General features: G+C 49.8%; 1 protein-coding gene across 1 annotated transcript in view; it reads left to right on the forward strand.

Annotated features, from left to right (window-relative positions):
- The window catches only part of xgb (x globin), a 38535-nt gene that overhangs the window by 7876 nt on the left and 4770 nt on the right, over positions 1 to 25889 (forward strand). Inside the window, 3 exon segments of the mRNA XM_085973215.1 lie at positions 16940 to 17047; positions 21157 to 21277; positions 25744 to 25824. Of these exon segments, the coding sequence (XP_085829341.1) occupies positions 16940 to 17047; positions 21157 to 21277; positions 25744 to 25824 (310 nt within the window).

Below are 25889 nucleotides of genomic sequence, written 5' to 3' on the forward strand. Positions count from 1 at the left end.
CCTTGAGGCGCTGATCCGCGGAGGTGGAGGGAGGGAGAGGAGAGGGGGGGGAAGGGAGGGAGAGGAGAGGGGAGGGGGGGAGGAGGGAGAGGAGAGGGGGGGAGGGATGGAGAGGAGAGGGGGGGAGGGAGGGAGAGGAGGGGGGAGGGAGGAAGAGGAGGGGGGAGGGAGGGAGGGGAGGGGGCGAGGGAGGGAGAGGAGAGGGGGAGGGAGGGAGGGAGGGAGAGGAGAGGGGGAGGGAGGGAGAGGAGAGAGGGAGGGAGAGAGAGAGGGAGGGAGAGGAGAGGGGGAGGGAGAGGAGAGGGGGAGGGAGGGAGAGGAGAAGGGAGGAGGGAGAGGCGTGGGGAGGGAGGGAGAGGAGAGGGGAGGGAGAGTGAGGAGAGGGGCAGGGAGGGAGAGGGAGGGGGAGGGAGAGTGAGGAGAGGGGAGGGAGAGTGAGGAGAGGGGCAGGGAGGGAGAGGGGAGGGGGAGGGAGAGTGAGGAGAGGGGCAGGGAGGGAGAGGGGAGGGAGGGAAACAGTGAGGGGGTGGGACAGGGAGGGAGAGCTCGCTTCTTCCTTCCTTCCTTCCTTTGCAGGTGTCGATCGGGCCAGGCCTGAGGCGCTCCTTCCCCCCCCTCTCTCCAGGCTAATCCCAAACTAAATCCACCAGTCTCTCTCTCTCTCTTCCCCCCCCCGTCTCTCTCTTCTCCCCCCAGTCTCTCTCTTCTCCCCCAGTCTCTCTATCTCTCTCTTCCAACAACAACATGCCCTCAAAAAACCCTCGGCACCGCCGGGCCCTCCAGCTAGTAAACTATAAATTACATGAAATAACTATTTTAAACAATAATTTAAATTTTTGAAAAAATAATTTTATTTTCTAACGGGGCTAAAAATAAACTTACCTTTCTTTAAAGTATTTAAAAATAATAAACCTGTGGAAAAAATGTTTTAATTTTAATTAATTCACCACTTACCTTGTAAAAGCAGGCCTTGCGACTGCTTTTTAAATGTTTAACTTTTGGAGACTTAACCCCCCCCCCCCGGGAAAACCTGCAAAAAAAACCGAAGTTCGATGCGCACGCGCAGCCTCTCCTGCGCACGCGTTCGTCCTTTCAACCCCTTCGTTCAGGGGAACGGAAGTGCCGGTTTCCTGCGCAAGCGCAATGCATGCAGGAAACCGGCACTTCCATTGGGCCTACGGCTGAGTACACGTGCGTACTCACCCGTGGAGACCCGAATTTCTGGGCCAAGAAATAGCAGCAGGAGTCGGCCATTCGACCCTTCGAGCCTGCTCCGCCATTCAGTACGATCATGGCTGATCTTCTACCTCAACTCCACTTTCCCACACTATCCCCATATCCCTTGATTCGCTTAATATCCAACAATCTATCGATCTCTGTCTTGAATATACTCAACGACTGAGCCTCCACAGCCCACTGGGGTAGAGAATTCCAAAGATTCACCACCCTCTGAGTGAAGAAATTCCTCCTCATCTCAGTCCTAAATGGCCGACCCCTTATTCTGAGGCTGTGACCCCTGGTTCTAGACTCCCCAGCCAGGGGAAACATCCTCCCTGCATCGACCCTGTCAATCCCTGTAAGGATTTTGTATGTTTCAATGAGATCACTTCTCATTCTTCTAAACTCTAGAGAATATAGGCCTAGTCTACTCAATCTCTCCTCATAGGACAATCCCCCCACCCCAGGAACCAGTCTGGTGAACCTTCGTTGCACTCCCTCTGTGGCAAGTATATCCTTCCTTAGGTAAGGAGACCAAAACTGTACACAATACTCCAGGTGTGGTCTCACCAGGGCCCTATATAATTGCAGTAAGACGTCTTTACTCTTATACTCAAATCCTCTTGTAATAAAGGCCAACATACCATTTGCTTTCCTAATTGCTTGCCGTACCTGCATGTTAACTTTCAGTGATTCGTGTACAAGGACCCCCAGGTCCCTCTGAACACCAACATTTCCCAATCTCTCACCATTTAAAAAATACTCTGCTTTCGATTTTTCCTACCAAAGTGGATAACTTCACATTTCTCCACATTATATTCCATTTGCCATGGTCCTGCCCACTCACTTAGCCTGTCTGTATCCCCTTGAAGCCTCTTCGCTTCCTCCTCACAACTTACATTCCTTCTTTCTTTAACTAAACCCATACCGAGGAGTGCTTGATGGCAGCACTAGTTCCCCGTAATTGGGCCGTTTCCCAAGACTGCGCTGAGCACAGGTGTTCGCCCTCCCAAAATAAATTTGCTGAAATGATCGGCATTGTCGCAGCAGGCTTGGTAACCTACTTTCTTAGCCAGGAAAGCTATCCCTAATCACGCATGCAATCCAGGCATACTGTGATAATGTTGAATGACTGGCCGGACAAGCCGTGATTGGCTTGGAGTGAAAGATAAAAAGCTTGGTGTACTTACCAGGTAACGAGCAAGAAGCTTAATGCCGCTGCCTCTGCTGGTGAATAGAATCATAGAATGATACCGCACAGAAGGAGGCCATTTGGCCCATCGTGCCTGTGCCGGCTCTTTGAAAGAGCTCTCAAATTAGTCCCACTCCCCTTACTCTTTCCCCACAGCCCTGCAAATTTTTCCTTTTCAATTATATAACAATTCCTTTTGAAAGTTAATGCTTCCACCGCCCTTTCAGGCAGCGTGTTCCAGATCACAACAACTCGCTGCGTAAATGTTTATTCTCCTCATCCATCATCGTAAGGAGTGTGATGGAATACTCTCCACTTGCCTGGATGAGTGCAGCTCCAACAACACTTAAGAAGCTCGACACCATCCAGGACAAAGCAGCCCGCTTGATTGGCACCCCATCCACCACCTTAAGCATTCACTCCCTCCACCACCGGCGTACCGTGTCTGCAGTGTGCACCATCTACAAGATGCACTGCAGCAACTCGCCAAGGCTTCTTCGGCAGCACCTCCCAAACCCGCGACCTCTTCCACCTAGAAGGACAAGGGAAGCAGGCACATGGGAACACCACCACCTCCAAGTTCCCCTCCAAGTCACACACCATCCTGACTTGGAAATATATCGGCCGTTCCTTCATTGTCGCTGGGTCAAAATCCTGGAACTCCCTCCCTAACAGCACTGTGGGAGCACCTTCACCACACGGACTGCAGCGGTTCAAGAAGGCGGCTCACCACCACCTTCTCGAGGGTAACTAGGGATGGGCAATAAATGCCGGCCTTGCCAGCGACACCCACATCCCATAAAAACAAATTAAAAAAAAAGATAAAATCGGATTCTTTCCCTGATTTTAATCAGCAGCATTGTTCCTTTGAAACAAAAAACAATACGATTTGTTCAATTGTTAAGATGTGTTTCAGGCAGTCTTGGCGAGTGTTCATAACTTCAATAAATACTAGCCTTGCCAGTGACGCAAGAATGATTTTGTAGAATGCGTATCTTCCCAGGGTGTTTGGTATTTCTGGCATCTGATTGCTGCATTGCAGCAGCGACCGCACTTCAAAAGTACTTCTTTGGCTGTAAAGCGCTTTGGGACATCCTGAGGTCGTGACAGGCGCTGGAGAAAAATGCAACACTTTCTGACATATTTTGTTGCAGGAACATTGCCTGACTCAGCATGAGGCAGCTCTCCATGATGGGCGATGTTACATCCTGGAGTGATTATCCAGATGTGCCTTAACAGGGGAAAGTGCCTTTGTTCTTCTGCAATATGTCCCATCTAACAGGGCAACACTTCCAGGATCTCCCTTCCGCTCCCATCAGAAGTGGTAACCAGTTGGCCTGCTGCAGGAGCTCCTGTCATTGTGGCTCAGTGTGACGTGACGTTAGGCGACCGACTGGTTCAACTTCATCCCTCTGACCCCTCGAGAGAAATTCCAAACCATTCGCCTGTCCATCCCCCACCTCACTATTCAACCCTGACTGCTTGCATTCCACTGAGGCACGAATTGTTCCCAGTAGTAGAAGAGCTACTGTACTCCATCCCTGACACTTCAGTGCCCTACTGAGGGAGCGGCGCACTGTCAGAGGGACAGTGCTGAGGGAGCGGTGCACTGTTGGAGGGGCAGTACTGAGGGAGCGCCGCACTGTCAGAGGGACAGTGCTGAGGGAGCGGTGCACTGTTGGAGGGACAGTACTGTGGGAGCGCTGCACTGTCAGAGGGGCAGTACTGAGGGAGCGCTGCACTGTCGGAGGGGCAGTACTGAGGGAGCGCTGCACTGTCGGAGGGGCAGTACTGAGGGAGCGCCGCACTGTCAGAGGGACAGTGCTGAGGGAGCGGTGCACTGTTGGAGGGACAGTACTGTGGGAGCACTGCACTGTCAGAGGGGCAGTACTGAGGGAGCGCTGCACTGTCGGAGGGGCAGTGCTACACTGTCGGAGGGGCAGTACAGAGGAGGGACAGTACTGAGGGAGCACCGCACTTTCAGAGGGGCAGTACTGAGGGAGCGACGCACTGTCGGAGGGGCAGTACTGAGGGACGCGCACATTCGAGGGGCAGTACTGAGGGAGTGCTGCACTGTCAGAGAGGCAGTACGGAGGGAGTGCTGCACTGTTGGAGGGGCAGTACTGTGGGAGCGCCGCACTATCGGGGGGCTGTATTGGGGGAGCACCGCACTGTCGGAGGGGCAGAACTGAGGGAGCGCCGCACTGTCGGAGGGGCAATACTGTGGGTGCGCCGCACTGTTGGTGGGGCAGTACTGAGGGAACGGCGCACTGTCGGAGGGGCAGTACTGAGGGAGTGCTGCACTCTCGGAGGGTCAGTACTGAGGGAGCGCCGCACTGGCGGAGGGGCAGTACTGAGGAAGTGCCGCACTGTCGGAGGGGCAGTACTGAGGCAGCGCAGCACTGTCGGAGGGGCAGTACTGAGGGAGCGCCGCACTGGCGGAGGGGCAGTACTGAGGGAGTGCCGCACTGTCGGAGGGGCAGTACTGAGAGAGCGCCGCACTGTCGGAGGGGCAGTACTGAGGGAGTGCTGCACTGTCGGAGGGGCAGTACTGAAGGAGCGCCACACTGTTGGAGGGGCAGTACTGAGGGAGCGCTGCACTGTCGGAGGGGCAGTGCTGAGGGAGCACTGCACTGTCGGAGAGGCAGTACTGAGGGAGTGCCGCACTGTCGGAGGGGCAGTGCTGAGGGAGCGCCGCACTGTCGGAGGGGCAGTACTGAGGAAGCGCTGCACTGTCGGAGGGGCAGTGCTGAGGGAGCGCAGCACTGTCGGAGGGGCAGTACTGAGGGAGCGCCGCACTGGCGGAGGGGCAGTACTGAGGGAGTGCCGCACTGTCGGAGGGGCAGTACTGAGAGAGCGCCGCACTGTCGGAGGGGCAGTACTGAGGGAGTGCTGCACTGTCGGAGGGGCAGTACTGAAGGAGCGCCACACTGTTGGAGGGGCAGTACTGAGGGAGCGCTGCACTGTCGGAGGGGCAGTGCTGAGGGAGCACTGCACTGTCGGAGAGGCAGTACTGAGGGAGTGCCGCACTGTCGGAGGGGCAGTGCTGAGGGAGCGCCGCACTGTCGGAGGGGCAGTACTGAGGAAGCGCTGCACTGTCGGAGGGGCAGTGCTGAGGGAGCGCCGCACTGGTGGAGATGCCGCCTTTTGTTTGAGATGTTAAACCGAGGCGCCGTCTGCTCTCTCAGGTGAATGTAAAAGATCCCAAGGCACTATTTTGAAGAGCAGGGGGAGTTCTCCCTGGTGTCCTGGGGCCAATATTTATCCTTCAACCAACATCGCTAAATCCGATTATCTGGTCATCATCACATTGATGTTTGTGGGATCTTGCTTAGCGCAAATTAGCTGCCGCGTTTCCCACATTACAACAATGACTCCACTTCGAAAAGTACTTCATTGTCTGTGAATCGCTTTGGGACGTCCTGAGGTTTGTTTGTTCATTCCCTCCTTCCTTCCCTCCCTCTCCGAATAGCCAGAAACCCAACGTGCTGACAGGCTGCATATTTCAGGCTAAGCTTGTTTAATACGGGAAAGCAGTTTACACGGGAGCATGTTAAACCAGCAAGTTCTTTCTTTTCTTTTCACTAAACGACTGCAGCGAATTTTTTTTGTGTGTATCTGCGTTCCCAACAGAAAGCGTCACCCATGGCGGGAAACCACAGGTGCGCTGCCCATCATTGCCCAACGCGTCCAATATCCGAGTGGAAACAACAACTCCGAAAACTGGCCCTCCCTTTCCCAGAGGTAGATGCTCAACCCATTTAGTTGCGATTTGCTGCTGTTTTACGGCTTTGCTTAGAATAGGGTGCGAGTGTCAGGTACACTTTGAAGTGTGACCGATGTACGAGTCATGACTTTTGTCCTAACCTTTTATGGGGACAGTCCAATTACTCGTAAACCATCCCAAGGTTCTCGGCTGTTGGCTGTTTCTTAGAGAACAAGATGTAATTATGACACCAGCCCTTAATCCTCTTCTGTGAATCTCATTGTGAACTGGTGAGAAACAAAATAAATCTCCATGTTAAAACTGGCACTGAACCTATTACATGTAACAGGCGTGGGGGGAGTGGTTCCCGAGGCTGTTATCAGAGCATGTTTATTGTGGAGTCATAGCTTACAGGCTTCACTTATTTTTGGTGCTGAAAATGGCCACAGGGAATGTCATAAGAACATAAGAAATAGGAGCAGGAATAGGCCACTTGGCCCCTCGAGCCTGCTTCGCCATTCAATAAGATCATGGCTGATCTTGGGCTCAAAGCCACTTCCCTGCCCGCTCCCCATAACCCTTCACTCCCTTATCTTGCAAAAATCTGTCTATCTCCACCTTAAATGTATTTAATGACCCAGCCTCCACGGCTCTCTGGGGCAGAGAATTCCACAGATTTATGACCCTCTGAGAGAAGAAATTCCTCCTCATCTCAGTTCTAAAATGACGACCCTTTATTCTGAAACTGTGCCCCCGAGTTCTGGATTTCCCCACGAGGGGAAACATCCTCTCTGCATCTACCTTGTCTGTGGTGTATGTAACCTGTTCCACCTTAAGAGAACTTAAGCCTGTTCCACCTTAAGAGATGTACTACTTTCTCTGGCTGCTGTATACGTAATACCGGTGGTGACCACCGGTATATAAGTACTGTGTAGTGATATTGTATTTAGTATAGTCCTGACCTCCAACTAGTAAAGACCTGTTGAACTTTATTCTTGTAGTCTGTGTCAGTAATTAATCTTAATACAACTGGAACACACAGACTTAACAGTGGCGACGAGTCCGATTCTTACCCTGCGGCAGTTTATATCCACGGTGGCTTCGTCCACAGAACGGGCGTCGAAGAGAGGCATCCACCCTCATCACCCTGCAGGAAGACACGTCGCGCGGCAGGCATCGAGAACCCGGAGTGCAGAAGACATCCTGAACTCGAAGCCTCCATCAGCGGCAGTCAGCTATCTTCTTTCTACCTCGGTGGTGGGTAAGCCGGTCAGCGAAGCGAGCAGAAAGTCGGCCGCGTTGGCTGTACAGACGGGGGGAGGAAGACGGAGGAATAAGGGCAGTGAGATCGATCGCGACCGGAGATAAGGGCTGGGCCGCATTCGGGCCGAAAGGCGCAGCGTGGGGACATCGATCGCGGCTGGTGATAAGGGCCGGGCCGCTTTCGGGCCAAAAAGGCGCAGCGTCTGGGGCGACTGAAGGCGCGAGAGCCGCGGTGAAGGCGAACGCAGCCGGTGCTAATAACCGGGCTGCAAGAAGGGCTGCAAGGCGCGACATCGGGGAAGCGCGAATGCCCGAGGGAGCCGCGGTGAAGCGGAGACAGCGTCGGGGGAGTTACTAACCGCTGGGAAAGGGGAGCAGCAGCGGCATGCCAAACGCCATTGCAGCCAGTGGGTGAAGACCGCCAAGCGCGGGAAAACCGCCATTTTGTAGGCGGAGGATGAAGACAAGAGCGGGAAGCCGCCATCTTGGGATAAAATAAATTGCAACGATGCCTAAACATGGGAACATTAATACCTTTGATAGCGACATCGAAGATTGGGCCATGTATGTAGAACGCATACAAAATTATTGTAAAGCAAATAAAATCCCAGATGCAGAGAAAGCACTAACTTTATTAAACTTAATGGGTGCGAAGACATACGGGCAATTGAAACACCTTTTATCACCAGATGAACCGGCGGATAAGACGTTCAAGGAGATTGTTACTGTCCTGAAAAATCATCTAAACCCCACGCCGCTGATGCTAGCGGAACGATTTAAATTTTACAGCAGAAGGCAGCTGAAGGATGAAAGCAATGCTGAATATTTAATGGAATTGCATAAGCTAGCAAAGTACTGTCAGTTTGGAACGGGACTAACAGACGCGCTAAGAGATAAATTTGTGTGTGGATTATTAAAAGAAGATACACAAAAGCGACTGCTCGAGGAGAATGAGCTGACGCTTGAGAAAGCGGTCACTATGGCAGCAGCACGCGAAGCCGCAGCGAGAGGCACGGCAGTAATGCAGCTACGGTCACCAGAACTCAGTACAAATAAATTGGGTTTGAGTATTGTAAAATGTTATCGTTGTGGAAAGACAACACACGATCAGAACCAGTGTTGGTTTAAAAACCAAGAATGCAGAACATGTGGCAGGCTTGGCCACATAGCTAAAGTATGCCGGTCGGGAAAGAAGACCAGCAACAAAAAGTCACCGCAAGGAAAATACATAAAGGTGCACAAGGTGACAAAGACCAGTTCGAACGAACAGAAGTCAGATTCAGACGCTAGCAGTAATGAACTGGGTAGCTTAAGAGTACACAACGTTGGTAAGGATGCAGATCTCCAGACAATTTGGGTCACTCTTCAGATAGCAGGAGTCCAAGTAAAGATGGAATTGGACACTGGATCGGCATTGACGGTCATGAATAAGAAAGATTACAAAAGGTTATTCCAACATATTCCCCTACGGGATACGGAGATTATATTGAAAACATACACGGGGCAAAGAGTGTACCCCATCGGAAAGATAGAGGTAAAAGTGGTCCACAAGGGCGAAGAAAGCCAAGTAATGGACTTATATGTGCTACCTGAAGGAGGTCCACCACTACTGGGACGGGAGTGGATTAGGAAAATGAATATGGACTGGCACTCCTTAAAAGCACTAACGGTAGATTCCGGGGAAACAGATGTCAAACCTAAACGATTGTCCAAAATATTGGATGATGCTAAAGAGGTGTTCCAGCAAGGACTGGGAACACTGAAAGGAATTACGGCAAACATCAAGATTGATGAACATGCACAACCAAAATTTTTCAAAGCCAGACCGGTACCCTATGCAATCCGACCTACTGTAGAAGCGGAACTGGAAGCGCTAGAACGTTCAAGTGTACTGTCTAAGGTAGATTGGAGTGAGTGGGCTACGCCCATTGTTCCCGTTATGAAACGTCCTTCGAGCAACAAGCCAGGAGAACCAGGGAAGGTTCGCGTCTGTGGTGATTTCAAGATCACCGTTAATCCGGTGCTTCACACGGTGCAGTATCCGCTTCCGCGGATTGAGGATATTTTTGCTTCGTTGTCTGGCGGGAAACACTTCACCAAGATAGACCTGGCGCAGGCGCACTTGCAGATGGAGGTTGAAGAAGAGTCACGCCAGTACCTCACGATCAACACGCATAGAGGTTTGTACCGGTATAATAGGCTGGTTTTTGGAGTGGCATCGGCTCCGGCAATTTGGCAGAGGGCCATGGAGCAGGTATTACAGGGAATTCCAGGCACACAATGTTACCTGGACGATATTCTGATTACAGGTGATGGTGATGAAGAACACCTCGCAAACTTGGAACTGGTGCTCAACAGACTGAAAGAGTATGGACTTAGAGTTAATCGGCAGAAATGTGAGTTCTTTCAGAAGCGGATCTCGTACTGTGGTCATGTCATTGACCGGGAGGGGCTTCATAAGTCTCCTGACAAGATAGAGGCAGTTGTAAAGGCTCCCGCTCCGGATAATGTCTCTCAGTTGAGGTCGTTTCTGGGATTGATTAACTATTACCATAAGTTTCTACCGAATCTATCCACGGTACTGCACCCGCTGAACGCTCTTTTACAGAAGGGGGTACCATGGGAATGGAGCGAAAACTGTAAGAAGGCATTTCGCAAAAGCAAAGAATTGATCACCTCAGAGGAAGTGTTGGCTCACTTCAACCCGACACTGCCTATTCGGTTGGCTTGTGATGCTTCTCCATATGGTATTGGGGCAGTACTCTCACACAAGTTGCCAAATGGCATGGAAAGGCCAGTCGCATTTGCATCCAGATCATTGACCTCCGCTGAGTGCAACTATGCGCAGATCGATAGGGAGGCTCTCAGCCTTGTATGGGGAGTGAAGAAGTTTAATCATTACCTGCAGGGCCAAAAATTCACACTTCTGACAGACCATCAGCCGTTGGTATCCATTTTTAACCCTAAGAAGGCTGTTTCGGTGACGACAGCACAGCGACTCCAGAGATGGTCCCTTTTCCTAGGGGCACATCAATATCAAATAGAATTCAAAGGTACAAAGCAGCATGGCAATGCTGATGGGCTGTCGCGCCTGCCACTACCTGAAGCAGAAGAGACGATGAAAGTTGACCCTGTTGAGTTATTTCATTCGACCATCATCGAGTGTTTACCAGTCACCAATGCAAGTATTGAAAGAGAAACCAGGAACGACCCGACACTGTCCCGAGTTTACGAGGTGACAGTGAAGGGATGGCCAACACATGGTGATCCTCTGTTACCGGCATTCTCGGCAAGGCGAGACCAGCTGTCCATCTGCCATGGTACTTTGATGTATGGGACAAGAGTGATTATTCCTCCCAAGTTACGGGAAAGAGTTCTAAAGGAACTGCATGAAGGTCATCTGGGGGGAGTTAAGATGAAAAGTCTTGCTAGGGCTTATGTATGGTGGCCGGGCATTGACCAACAGATAGAGGAGTTGACAAAAAGCTGCGCTGGGTGCCAAAAAGTGCAAAATGCACCTCCGATCGCACCGCTACACCCATGGGAATGGCCTTCAGCCCCATGGCAACACGTACATATTGACTTTGCTGGTCCATTCATGGACTCCATGTTCCTAATTGCGGTGGACGCACATTCCAAATGGCCAGAAGTGATCAAGATGCATACCACTACTTCAGAAAAGACAATTGCGGTGTTAAGAACAATATTCGCAAGGAACGGCTTGCCAGAACAGATATGTTCGGACAACGGACCACAGTTCGTGTCGGAAGAATTCCAAAAATTCTTAAAGAAGAATGGGGTGAAACATTATACCTTTGCCCCATATCATCCGGTGACAAACGGGTTGGCTGAGAGATTTGTCCAAACAAAGGCAATAAAGGCCATGAACGATGATCAGATTCCATTACAACACAAGGTGGACAATTTCCTAATGGCATATCGAAACGCCGCTCATGCAGTGACTAACCAAAGTCCTGCCATGATGTTTTATAACAGGAGGTTGCGGTCCAGGTTGGACTTGTTAAAACCAAATGTGCGGAAGGAAGTGGAAAACAAACAGTTCCGGCATATTAATAACAAGTCCACTCGAAGTTTCGACGTAGGACAACCAGTGTTGGCAAGGGGCTATGGAAACAAAAAATGGCAGTCCGGAACAATTCGGGCCAGACAAGGACCTCTGATGTACACAGTAGATATTGGTAACAATGTGATAAGGCGTCATGCGGATCAACTGGTAGAATCAAGAGCAAGGGTCGAACCCATGGTTGCGACAGAGACAACTGTGGAAGACGTTAATGAACCTGAAGCATCTACCTCAGCAGGGACTGTACCTGATGATGACGTCCAATACATAGGAAACCAACAAGAAGAGTCACCTCAGCAACAAGAATCAGAGACCACTGAAAGGTGTTATCCAAACCGAATCAGAAGGCCTCCTGAGAGACTGAACCTTTGAACTGTTTATATGTATATATGTTATTATGTTATGTTAAATGGGGATATGACTGTTAAGCTAAAAAGGGAGGATTGTGGTGTATGTAACCTGTTCCACCTTAAGAGAACTTAAGCCTGTTCCACCTTAAGAGATGTACTACTTTCTCTGGCTGCTGTATACGTAATACCGGTGGTGACCACCGGTATATAAGTACTGTGTAGTGATATTGTATTTAGTATAGTCCTGACCTCCAACTAGTAAAGACCTGTTGAACTTTATTCTTGTAGTCTGTGTCAGTAATTAATCTTAATACAACTGGAACACACAGACTTAACACCCCGAGGACGGCACCACTCCTGTTCCTGTATATTCCGCCCCTCTGGGTGTATCACCGAGTGTGGCTCAGTCACAGCACTCTCGCATCGGAGTCGGAAGGTTGTGGGGATAGCGTTACGAGAGTAGCTCGACACCGGGCCGGCGGGCGGGCCGAGGCAGGTTTAAACCAACCCCTCAATGCCGCATTCTTCCACTTAATATTCACCTGGCGCCAGGTCGGAGTTGAATTAGATGAGAGCATAAACCTGTCATGAGAAAGAGAAAGTGTATCAAAGGTGTAGGGAGAACATTGGGAGGTTCTCACTTGAGGTACAGGCTGCTGGGAGAAATATGCTGTTGTTGAGTGATTTCGAACAAAAAAACGCCCAAACAAGTCTTGATTCATAGTTGCTTCACGTCCCACAGTAGCACCAATGGCACTGTTGTTACAGTAGCTGGCTTTTTATCATTCTAGTTCTTTCATGGGATCTCTGACGCTGGTTAATTGACATGTGTGGACCAACATAGGCGAGTGATATGGGCGTGGGACTCACAGCAAGGACAGACGTTGATGAGAGTTTATTCGCACAGAACATCGTCACAGTCTCAGATTTAAAGGGGAACCTCACCCTCTTTAAAGCGCCACTGCCGCTAGTCACGCTAGAATCGTGGACGGTACGTTTTTTTTCACGGGTGGTGATCTGATGAAGCCGATCGCCGCCTATTGTAGCCCCCTCATGGAATGAGCCTGGACAAAAATTCACCCCCATGTAGTTTATCAGCACGGAAGAAGGCCATTTTGCCCAATCCGCTGTGTCAGCTCCCTGAAAGCTCCATCGACCTCGTCCCAACACCTGCCCTCTCCACCCGCCGCCCCCTCCCCCCCACTCCGCACCCCCAGTTTACATCGGATTACATAGGAGGCCATTCGGCCCATCGAGTCTGCACCGGCTCTTTCGAAGTGCAAACCAGTTAATCCCACTCCCCCGCTCTTTCCCCGTATCCCAGCAATTTTTTCTCCTTCAACATAAGAACATAAGAATTAGGAGCAGGAGTCGGCCATTCGGCCCCTCGAGCCTGCTCCGCCATTCAATAAGACCATGGCTGATCATCGACCTCAACTCCACTTTCCCGCCCGATCTCCATATCCCTCGATTCCCCTAGAGTCCAAAAATCTATCGATCTCAGCCTTGAATATACTCAAAGACTCGGCATTCACAGCCCTCTGGGGCAGAGAATTCCAAAGATTCACAACCCTCTGAGTGAAGAAATTTCTCCTCATCTCAGTCTTAAATGGCCGACCCTTTATCCTGAGACTATGTCCCCTAGTTCTAGACTCTCCAGCCAGGGGAAACAACCTCTCAGCATCTACCCTGTCAATCCCTCTCAGAATCTTGTATGTTTCAATGAGATCACCTCTCATTCTTCTAAACTCCAGAGAGTATCAGCCCATTCTACACAATCTCTCCTCATAGGACAGCCCTCTCATCCCAGGGATCAATCGAGTGAACCTTCGTTGCACCGCCTCCAAGGCAAGTATATCCTTCCTTAGATAAGGAGACCAGAACTGTGCCCAGTACTCCAGGTGTGGTCTCACCAAGGCCCTGTACAATTGTAGCAAGACTTCCTTACTCTTATACTCCAACCCCCTTTCAATAAAGGCCAACATGCCATTTGCCTTCCTTATTGCTTGCTGTACCTGCATGCTAGCTTTCTGTGTTTCCTGCATGAGGACACCCAAATCTCTCTAAAGTATGTATCCAATTCCCTTTTGAAGGCCACTGTTGAATCTGTATCCACCGCCCTATCAGGCAGCGCATTCCAAATCCTAACCACTCGTTGCGTAAAACAGTTTTTCCTCATGTCGTCTCTGGTTCTTTTGCCAATCACCTTAAATCTGTGCCCTCTGGTTATCGACCCTTCAGCCATTGGAAATGGTTACTCTTTATTTCCTCTGTCTAAATCCTTCGTGATTTTAAACACCTCTATCAAATCTCCTCTTCGCCTTCTCTGCTCGAAGGAGAACAACCCCAGCTTCTCCAGCCTATCAATGTAACTGTGTTCCTTCATCCCTGAAACCATTCTAGCAAATCTCCTCTGCACCCTCTCCAAAGCCTTCATGTCCTTCCCAAAGTACGGTGCCCAGAATTGGACATAAGTATTTGTTATGATAAATCACTGGTTAGGCCTCAGCTGGAGTATTGCGGACAATTCTGGGCCCCACACTTCAGGAAAGGAAAGATGGAAAGGCCTCAGAAAGGGGACAGAGGAGGTTTACCAGGATGTTACCAGGGACGAGGGACTTCAGTTATGAGGAGAGGTTGGAAAAGTTCGGACTGTTCTCCTGGGAACAGAGAAGGTTAAGAGGTGGCCTAATAGAGTTTTTCAGGATGATGAGGGATTTTGATGGAGCAGAGAGAGAAAAACTATTCCCTCCGGCGAGTGGGTCAATAACCAGAGGTCATCGATTCAAAGTCATTGGAAAAAGATCCAGCGGGGAGACGAGGGGAATTGTTTTCACTCGGAGGGTTGTGGGGATCGGGAACGCTCGACCTGAAAAGGTGACGGAAGCCGATTCCATCGATAATTTTCAAAGGGAGTCGGACGGGTTCTTGATCAGCCATAGAAAGAAAGAACGACTTGCATTTCTATAGCGCCTTTCACGACCACCGGACATCTCAAAGCGCTTCACAGCCAATGAAGTACTTTTTGAAGTGGAGTCACTGTTGTAATGTAGGAAACACGGCAGTCAATTTGCGCACAGCAAGCTCCCACAAACAGCAATGTGATAATGACCAGATCATCCGTTTTGGTGATGTTGGTTGAGGGATTAATATTGGGCCCCAGGACACCGGGGAGAACTCCCCATGCTCCTCTTCAAAATAGTGGCTGTGGGATCTTTTACGTCCACCTGAGAGAGCAGACGGGGCCTCGGCTTAACGTCTCATCGGAAAGACGGCACCTCCGACAGTGCGGCACTCCCTCAGCACTGCACCGGAGAACGTCAGCCTGGATTTTTGTGCTCAAGTCCCTGGAGTGGGACTTGAGCCCACAACCTTCTGACTCAGAGGCGAGGGTGCTAGCCATGGCTGACACAAAGCTGGGATGTGGGTCTAAGCATGACTGCTCTTTCAAAGAGCTAGCACAGGCACGACGGGCCAAATGGCCTCCTCCTGTGCTGTAAGTTTCTCTGATTTTTGGCTCCCTCACTGGTTCTGGGTGGGCATTCCCAATAAACCTTGTAAAACCTCTTCCTTCACCTTTCTTGGTGCTAATCTTAAAAGTTATGGCGATTTACCAGCCTGTAGAAATCGTTTCTCTTCATTTACCTCTCGGAGTTTTTAACCCTTCCATAAGATCCCCTCTGAACTTTCTTTGTTCTAAAGAAATAAGCCCGGTTTCTCCAGTCTCTCTTCATTAGTCCCTTTTTGAAACTCTTGCAGAAAGCTAATGGCCAGGGGAAAATGGATGAAATGTAAAGACAGAAAAGCAAGCAAGAAAGACTTGCATTTCTATAGCGCCTTTCACCACCTCAGGATGTTCCAAAGCGCTTTACAGCCAATGAAGTACTTTTTGAGGTGTAGTCACTGTTGTAATGTAGGAAACACGGCAGCCAATTTGTGCACAGCAAGCTCCCACAAACAGCAATGTGATAATGACCAGATGTTGGTTGAGGGATAAATTTTGGCCCCAGGACACCGGGGAGAACTCCCCAGCTCTTCGAAATAGTGGCCATGGGATCTTTTACGTTCACCTGAGAGAGCAGACGGGGCCTCGGTTTAACGTCTCACCCGAAAGACGACACCTCTGACAGTGCAGCACTCCCTCAGCGCTGCACTGGGAGTGTCAGCCTGGATTATGAGCTCAAGTCTCTGGAGTGGGGCTTGAACCCACGACCTATCTGACTCAGAGGTGAAGGTGCTGCCCACTGAGCCAGCCAAGAAAGGGTGTGATGGGGAGAAAGTGTGTGTGAGAGAGAGAGAAAGAAACAATTGAAGCTTTAGGTGTGAGAATGGTCTTCCGAGACAGTGACCAAAACAAGCTATCTATCTCTATATTTTCATGATATCATAATATTTATGTGGAATTCCGATCTGTCACATTCAGACGGCAAACAGTTTTTAATGCAGATTTCTGAGTCACTGTATAAAAACGAACCTGGAAGAAACAAATCGAGTCACTTGCTACTGAAAAACGTTTCAGGAACAGAAAGTACCAGAGCCACAATATCTGGAGGCTCTTAATCGATCTTCATGCAAACACATAGTTCTGACCTCCAGTCTGAATAGCATTTACTCTCTGAATAAACTCACCCAGTGTTGGCTTGGGGTGAATTAGATGCCGTAGCCTTAAAGGGACGCTCACCTACACTTTAGCGGCAGAATAACACACTGTGGTATAAAATGTTCCTTTAACGAAACGACTCACGCACTGACTTACCGTCAGCAGTGCCACGGGAGGTTTGCTAGGTATATATAAATGTAGATAGATATGGTTCTGTATCTAATGAGAGTCTGCCACACTTCAAAATATCCAAAAAAGTATTGAAGAAAGAAAATCATTCATTTCTTGTCTGGTCTTGGAGAGCAGTCGGAGCGTTGCAATCTACAGAGAAGCAGTTACCCTTTAATTGCCTTCAGGATGTGCCTATTTATGGTAAATGAAACTTGGCGGTCTTACAGGGACAGTCCGCCTGGGCAGCAGAATAATACATCGCGCGTTCGGTGCCTGCACAACATCAGCTGGCCTGCTATGAGCAATGCCACGGGAGGTGGGTGACCTGACTCTAAAAGGTGTTGCCCTCTTGCAGGCTGTTTGAAACCCACCCCGAGTGCAAGGACGTGTTCTTCCTCTTCCGTGACATCGACGACCTGCAGCAGCTGAAGATGAGCAAGGAGCTGCAATCGCACGGTCTCCGGTGAGCAACTTCAACACGAAGGTGGTGAGCGGGGCGCGTTACTCGGCATTTTAAAGGGGGAGGAACCTCGTGTGGAGGTGGGGGGAGGGGGCTGATGGTCCTCTTTTGGTTAGACCCAATTAACTGTAACTTAATAAAACTTTAAATAAAACTTATCAAGTTAAATTAAAGTTTAGTTGCCGGGGGTGATGATGCACTCCAGTCCCCGCGGCACCCACCGGTCTTGGAAGGCCCCGAGCATGCCGGCGGACACCGCGTGCTCCATCTCCGGGGCCACCCGGGCCCGAACATGGCCGCGGAAGAGAGGCCGGCAGTCGGGCCGGATGACCCCCTCAACCGCCCGCTGCCTGGACCTATTAATGGCCACTATGGCCAGGCCCAGGAGCAGTCCCACAAGGAGGTCCTCCGACCCGCTTGCTCCCCTCCGCACCGGGTGACCGAAGATCAGGAGCGTGGGACTGAAGGGCATCCAAAAATCAAGGAGCAGCCCCTTTAAGTAATGGAAATGGGGCTGCAACCTCTCACACTGAATATAAACATGGAACACGGACTCCTCTAGGCCGCAAAAAAGGCAGGCGGCCTGGGAGTCCGTGAACCTACTTAACATTTTCTTGCACAGGACTGCTCCGTGCAACACCCTCCAGGCCAAGTCCCCAATAAAAAAGGGGAGGACTCCCGCATAGAGAGCCCTCCATTGGGGACCTCCGCCTCTGCCGGACGGCAAGATGGCGTGTCCAGTCGGCAGGCGAAGATGACAAAGTGGAAAGTGTGCAGGAGCAGCCCGTACAGGAAACCCCTCTGCGTAGAGCTAAAGGGCACGGAGGGTATTTCCCCGAGACAGCTCAAGTTGTGAGGGGGGGTGCGGGGGGGGCAGTGGTGTAATGCATCCAGCCAAGATTTCCTTTTGATTAACCTCAGGTGTTGCAACAGTCACTTATAAAACAAGTCATTGCGCTCGACAAATGGCTCAGCGACCTGAACCTTGAAGGTCAGGGGGGCCCCCAGGTCCGTTACATGGTATGGGCTCAGTTAACAAACTGAAAATAGAAAGACAGACTTGCGTTTCTATAGCGCTTTTCACAACCTCAGGACGTCCCAAAGCGCTTTACAGCCAATGAAGTACTTTTGAAGTGTAGTCACTGTTGTAATGTGGGAAACGCGGCAGCCAATTTGCGCACAGCAAGCTCCCGCAAACAGCAATGTGATATTGACCAGATCATCTGTTTTTAGTGATGTTGGGAGACGTAAAAGATCCCACGGCCACTATTTCGAAGAAGAGCAGGAGGGAGTTCTCCCCGGTGTCCTGGGGCCAATGTTTATCCCTCAATCAACATCACTAAAAAAGCAGATTATCCGCTCATTATCACATTGCTGTTTGTGGGAGCTTGCTGTGCGCAAATTGGCTGCCACGTTTCCCACAATACAACAGTGACTACATTTCAAAAAGTGCTTCATTGGCTGTAAAGCACTTTGGGACATCCTGAGGTTGTGAAAGGCGCTATAGAAATGCAAGTTTTTTCTTTCTAACTGTGAACTTCCAGCTAGCTGAGGCTCAGATTTGGTTCCGATGTCCCCACAGTTAAATGAACCGTTGGCACTCAGGCTGGGGTTGGATGCTGTTGCTCGTGATCCCGCACCCACCCCACGCACACACACACACTTTTATCTCAATAGACAGGAATCTCAAGCACAGAAGCAAAAACCTTGACCTCCCTGCCTAAGCTCGCACATGTAGAATGGCCACTCGGGGCACTATGGTAATGCGGCCCGTAGCCCAATATCGGGGGCCCCCCGGGCCTCACTGTTGAGTCGCAGGGGTTGTACCCAAATTTCTAGGCCATCTCACTGGGTCAATACCCTGAAAATCCCTACCTAACACCATCAAGAGAGCACCATCACCACCAGGACTGCAGCGGTTCAAGAGAATGGCCAGCAGCACCTTCTCGGGGCAACCAGGATGGACAATGAAGTGCGACCTTGCCAGTGTCGGCCCTCTCCCGAGAGCAAAGCCCAAGCCCAGACCATAGAAACATAGAAGATAGGAGCAGGAGTAGGCCATTCGGCCCCTCGAGCCTGCTCCGCCATTCAATGCGATTATGGCTGATCATCCAAATTCCCTGCTTTCTCCCCATACCCCTTGATCCCTTTAGCCTTAAGAAATATATCCAACTCCTTCTTGAATATATTTAATGTATTGGCCTCTACTGCCTTCTGTGGTAGAGAATTCCACAGGTTCACCACTCTCTGGGTGAAGAAATTCCTCCTAATTTCTGTCCTAAATGACCTACCCCTTATCCTTAGACTGTGACCCCTGGTTCTGGACTCCCCGACCATCGGGAACATCCTTCCTGCATCTAGTCTGTCCAGTCCTGTCAGAATTTTATAAGTTTCAATGAGATCCCCTCTCATTCTTCTAAACTCCAGCGAGTACAAGCCCAATCGACCCAATCTCTCCTCATATGTCATTCCTGCCATCCCAGGTATCAGTCTGGTGAATCTTCGCTGAACTCCTTCCATGGCAAGAACATCCTTCCTCGGACAAGGCGACCAAAACTGCACACAATACGACACGAATAAGAATATCAGAATATTAAATGTCAAGAAGACATATTTTCAAATATACAACAAGAAATAAGGCTAGGGAGTCACACAAAAGTTAACTTATAATGAAATTGAATAACCGAAGAGGTAGGACAATTATAGAAAGGCAGATTGTGAGGATCCAATTTCTTTCAAGCTGTGCTAGTTAGAGGAGGTATGACCAGCGAGGTTTGTGAAAGGCAACATGCGGTGAAGCTATTGCGGAGAGTCAGGAAATAGCACGCTTGCTAAATGAATGTTTCGCAAGCGAAGACGGGGCAAATTCCACATCAATTATTTTAACTCCAGAATCTACAAAACGTTTCAACAGTAAGACAGGTCCTCAAGAAATAAAACGTTGTATTGTGGGCGTGAATCCTCGCACCTTTAGTGGGGGGGGGAGGATATCGGGAATCGTGCGCAACTCCCCGACTCTCTCCATTAATATAGCACCTCACCATGTCCTCTTGATGTGCTTCATAGCAATGAAGTGATTTTGAAGCCTCGACCATCAGGCCAGCAAAACACAGCCTCCTATTTGCGCACAGCGAATATTATCCCGATACTCAATGGGGGAGTGAGATTTGAACAATAGACCAGTTCACCGATTGGGGAGAAAATGGTTGCAAGCGTTTTGCGGAAGGCAGTCAGTGCTGATGTAAAGGGTACAGAGGTCACCGAGGAATGGTCAGTGTAGGTTTGGAGCACCAGGTGGCCGTGATGCATGTCTGCTAGGATTCTTTGAGGGTCTTTGTAACTAAACTGGTCGAGGAGTACAATCTCCTTGAATCTTTCAACAGGCATTTGAAAAGGTTCAATATCTTGAGCGTTATAATAAAGACTGAGGTTTGTAGAAGTCGTGGAAAATTAGTTAATTGGATTGAAATTGCTCTAGGACTGGAAAGTAAACAGAGAGGGCTTTCTCTGCAGGGTAGACACTTGGAAGTGAGTAGTGGTGTCCAGCGAGGTTGTTCTGGGTCTACTGATGTAACACTGTTCTTAAATGATGGAGACCAGAAGACGCACACCTCACACTTGCCCCATCTGTGCATTTTAGACCCCATCTCCCATACTCGCACCCCCAACATGTCTCAGGCCCCAACTCCTATACTCGCCCCCTCTGCATGCCCCACACCCCGTCTCCCACCTTCATTCTGTCTGAGGCCCAATTCCCTACAACAACTGAATTCAAATTCTCAAAACTGCCAAGGTGAGATCGAAACTCGCGTTCTCTGGATTACTGGTCCAGTAACATCACCACTCAACCACCTTGGGCAAAGTCTGGAATCATTTAAGAAGACACTGAGGAGCTTTATATATATATTTATTTATTTCCTCTTGGATGGCTGAGCTCGGATCAGTCTTGTGACTGGTTAGTTTTTGCGTTCTCCCTGCCAATACTTTGCATCCCCCAACTTCAATAACCCACTGCCCTGCATGAAAAGTGTCAACTTGCAAATGGGTTGAGCTGCAAGAACCACTCGGTGTCTGTTGCTTTCGAGTTGTAATGGGTTGCATGTCTCTTTCAGTGTAATGTCCTTCATTGAGAAGAGTGTGGCAAGACTAGCGCAGGAAGACAAATTGGAGCAGCTGGCCTTTGAACTCGGCCGAAGCCATTGTAGATACAATGCGCCACCCAAATATTACGAGGTAAGATCTGTATCAAGCCTAGTAACTGGCGCTCGCCACTTAACCAGTCGACAAGCTGTTGCTCAGTGGGTGGAATTCCTCGCTCCTCGCATAAAGCATCACAACTGTATGGGGACAGGTTAGATGGACCTTTTCCCATCTGACATATGTTCTTCTTGTACTAATATCTGCCCAATATTTCTCGGAGGGTGAGTAAGGTATATCTGCTGAAGTTTGTATGTTATTTTGTTGGCTGGTGAATTAAAGGGGAGGTGCATTCTGCCAGGTTCCCTCAATGTTCTAAAGGGAAATAACTAGGGGAATACCAGCATCATCTCTCGTAGGCCTTGACATCACGCTGTGGGATACCTGCGTGCTGCTTAAGAAATTCCTTCCTCCTCTCTATTAACGCCTGTTAACTGGTTTATCTTGCCCCTTGCCTGGCTTGGCTCCCTAACTCGCTCATGTTCAATTCTGTGGTGAAACGTCATTTACCACTGGGTTTCCCCAGTGTCCTGGGACCAACATTTATCCCCCCACCAACATCGCTAAAACAGATTATCTGGTTATTTATTTCATAGCTGTTTGTGGGAGCTTGCTGTGCACAAATGTAAGAACGAAGAAGAAAGACTTGTATTTCTATAGCGCCTTTCACGTCCACCGGACATCCCAAAGCGCTTTACAGCCAATGAAGTACTTTTTGAAGTGTAGTCACTGTTGTAATATAGGAAACGCAGCAGCCAATTTGTGCACAGCAAGCTCCCACAAACAGCAATGTGATAATGACCGGATAACCTCTTTTTAGTGATGTTGGTTGAGGGATAAATATTGGCCCCAGGACACCGGGGAGAACTCCCCCCTGCTCTTCTTTGAAATAATGGTCGTAGCATCTTTTACATCCACCCGAGAGAGCAGACGGGGCCTCGGTTTAACGTCTCATCTGAAAGACGGCACCTCCGACAGTGCGGCGCTCCCTCAGTACTGCACTGGAGTGTCAGCCTGGATTTTTGTGCTCAAGTCTTTGGAGTGGAACTTCAACCCACGACTTTCTGACTCAGAGGCGAGAGTGCTACCCACTTTTTTTTTAATACATTATTTATTGAACATTAAAAACATTTACAACATCATGATCATTCCATTGTATCATAAAAATCCATTCCACCGCTCTGCACAGCCATTCCTCCACCACATATTAACATCAAAACCTGAAGTTTAATTTGTCTCCCATAACATATACTAATCTATTGTACTTTAAAAATTGATCAGTAATCATGGCTCCGAATAAGGGAAGTGTGCCTGACAATCCCCCCTTCATTTAATCTCTGGCCCTTCCCTCCTCTCATTCTCCTCCCCAACTTTTCGGGCAGCTGTTGCTTTCTCCTGGAGCCTCCGGCTCTTTTTCACCTCCTGTTTGAACCTTCCCTGCAGTTTCAGCCTCTTCCTTACATTAAGTTTGGGCCCAGGAGCTGCCCCTTCTTCCTCCTTCTGCCCCTCACTAACCTTTCCCTTTCCACACGATGCCACCCCACCCCCACTTCCATGTCTCTGTCCCCCCTCTGACTCCTCACTCTCGAGCTCTTCTGTAACCTCCCGTCCCTGCTCCCTGTCAGATACATAGGGCTGGATTTTGCTACGGGGGCGGGTTGGAGGTGGGAAACCCACATTCGGGCTTGTTGTCCCGCCTCCATGGAGATGTGGCCAACCCACTGGATTTTCCTCTGATTGACCTTGTTGAGCCCGCCCTGTGGGCTCAGCAGGCCAATTAAGGGCCACCCGGCAACAGGTGACGTCAGAGATTGACATTTCATCTGTCAAAAGCTTTTGGCAGATGAAATATCAGTGTTTAACAGCTGTTTGAAGCTGTCAAGCACTGAAAAACTGCTAATTCAGCCTCAGTCCTTTCTCAGGATAACTTTAAAATCATTTTGCTGTAGAAACAAAGAAGCTGATTTTTTTTTTTAAATCGGAGCTTCTGTGGTTCTTGCAGCCGACTCCCGACACCGGAATGCAGGACTCGTGTAAAAGGTAAGTAAAAGTAAGTTAAACTTATTTAAACACTTGCAAAACACTTACCTTTGCACTCCTGCACCCCTCACTCACCTGAACACTGGGCATCTCGACCCCTCCAAGACCTCAGACCCACGTCCCGCCTCGAAAACTTTTCGTGGTTTGGAGCTGTCGGGAAGCCCACAAACCAGCAATAAAAATCGCGAAAAGGCAAAAAACTACCTGTTAACTACCTGTTAACAGGCAGTTTAATTGCCTTTAATCCCTTCCCGCCTCTGGGAGTCGGGTTCCAGCACTTGTCGGGAACCCGACTCCTATGAAATTGACATGGAGGTGGGTTGGAGGCGGGATGGGGTCGGGACCCCCGGATCTCCGATTTTTATCGCCCGCACGCCTCCAACCTGACTCCAGGGGCTTAGGAAAATCCAGCCCATAATCTCCCTTAGAGAGTCTTCTTGCTATCACGGTTTCTCCAACAGTGCCACTCCCTTCGGCCTCATCTCCACCGCTGACCCTTGCTCCCTGTTTCTTCTCTCTCTGGGACAATGGCACATCTGCACCTATCTTGCTCCCTTCTGGCGTCTTTGTCTCCCCGCTCCCATCCTGCTGCCCCTCTAAGGCTCCTGCCTCTTGCACCATCTCCTTGTCTTGCCCCCTCCTGCTCCCCGAGATGTCTGACTCCCCGCCTTTCTTTGGAGTACTTACACTTACCCCACACCCCACTCCCGCCTCCTCTCCCTCCGTGGACACCAGATTCTTTAGGGAGTGCCAAGCCCTATTATGGCTCAACTCTGCCCTCGACCCGTGCTGCCCGCTGCTGTCTTTGTCCTTTTCCACCCATACTTGCCGCATAGTATGAAATTCGAGACAATGGAAGGAGTGCAGTACTTCTGGGTACTGCATGATAACCAGGTGAAGGTTTGTTGTTATTGTCTTGGACACGACCATCTTGTAAGAAGCTGTCCAGACTTGGTGTACTTTTCACCATCTCCATCCTGTTCCCTGCTCCGCAATTTTCTGCCTCTTCCTGCACTCTTTTCTCCTTCCATTCACCAGCTGTGTCCTCAACCTGCTCCACTCCTCCAGCCACTCCACTCACACCTCCTGCTCCTTCTCCTTCTCCCATCTCCTCGTCACTCAAGGGGCTTCCTTCTGCCACACACTCACAGTGGGTGGGGCCTTTGTGACACACCCCACAGCTCTCCACCTTGCAGCTCCGAGCGATGTGTCCAGACTCGCCACAGTTATAACAGTACAAGTCTAGACAGCTTCTTACATGATGGTTGTGTCCAAGACAATAATAACAAACCTTCACCTGGTTATCATGCAATACCCGGAAGTACTGCACTCCTTCCATTGTCTCAAATTTCATGCTATACGGAAATTACTTCACCCCTCTGAGAACCGCACCTTTACATAATGGGTTCCACCTGCTACCCGCGTTCCTGGATAGTATCTCCTCTTTATTGCTGAGCAAATTTTAATGTCCCACCACTCCAACTTTTTTTATTAGCACATCGTCCTCAATATAAGCCGGCAGGTTTAAGAATGAGACCACCACCTCTTCAGAATGTACAGGAAACTTTGTGCTCTCCGGCACCGACGGGACCGAGCTGTTGCCGTTCCCTCAAAACTGCCGGACACTCCAGCGCTAATGTTGAACGATACGGAAGCTTCTGAGCTCCGTATCTGTCAACAAACCCTGTTGCTTAGCAACAGCTTCCAAACAGTCCAAGCGTCTCTGTAGCATCTCTGTAGCTTAGCAACAGCTTCAGCAAGACCTAGCAGAGCTTGACTGTTGAGAAAAAAGCAACGAGAAGAAAAAAAATCTAACGAAACGGCTCCTGATTTTTGCCGGTGGCTCGAGCATTCCGGACAGTTAGCCTCCGGATAACACAAAGTTTCCTGTAGTAGAGTTACCTTATCTCCAATACTCAAACTGAGTAAAAGTCTTTCCACCTCCTCTCGGCCATTGACCATCACCTTGAACCCAACATTCGACTTTGGCCGGCAGGCAAACCAGCTTCCCTCGCCACAGTTCTCATGTACCGCCTGGATAATATCCCAAGCTCGTATCTCCTTGTCCTCGCACTGAACCACCACCGTGTTTTCTTTTTCAAACCTCCTGGGGAACCCGGCCCAAATCTTTGTGCCTTTTTTTCTCCCGTCCCCCAACATTTTCTCCCCTGATTAAATGCATCGTCCTCTGAGGGGGCCCGGCACTCTAGGCCCCTCAGCAGCCACCTGGCTGCTGTTTAAGTCACCAAAAAGGCCCTAAAACCTGGAAAAAAAAACCACCACCAACTTTTCACAAACCCACTCCCAACTCCCTGCGGTAATCAAGCGCCCAGCAGCACCTGCTCACTCCTAGCCCCTCCCACCGAGAGAGTGCTGCCCACTGAGCTACATCAGAAGATGTGTAGATAATGATTATGGGTCGAAGTCCTGCAATAACGATAGTATTGCATATTTCTCTACAGTATGTCGGAGTGCAGTTCATTGCTGTGGTGAAACCAATGTTGAAAGAGAAATGGACAGCAGATGTAGAAGAAGCTTGGAAGGTAGGAAGTTCAGCACTGAGCATCGGATGTTCAGCCCCGAGCATCGGATGTTCAGCCCCGAGCAT

The sequence above is a fragment of the Somniosus microcephalus genome, chromosome 34, assembly GCF_052327205.1.
Source record: "Somniosus microcephalus isolate GS21.2 chromosome 34, FLI_Smic_1.0, whole genome shotgun sequence".
NCBI lineage: Eukaryota > Metazoa > Chordata > Chondrichthyes > Squaliformes > Somniosidae > Somniosus > Somniosus microcephalus.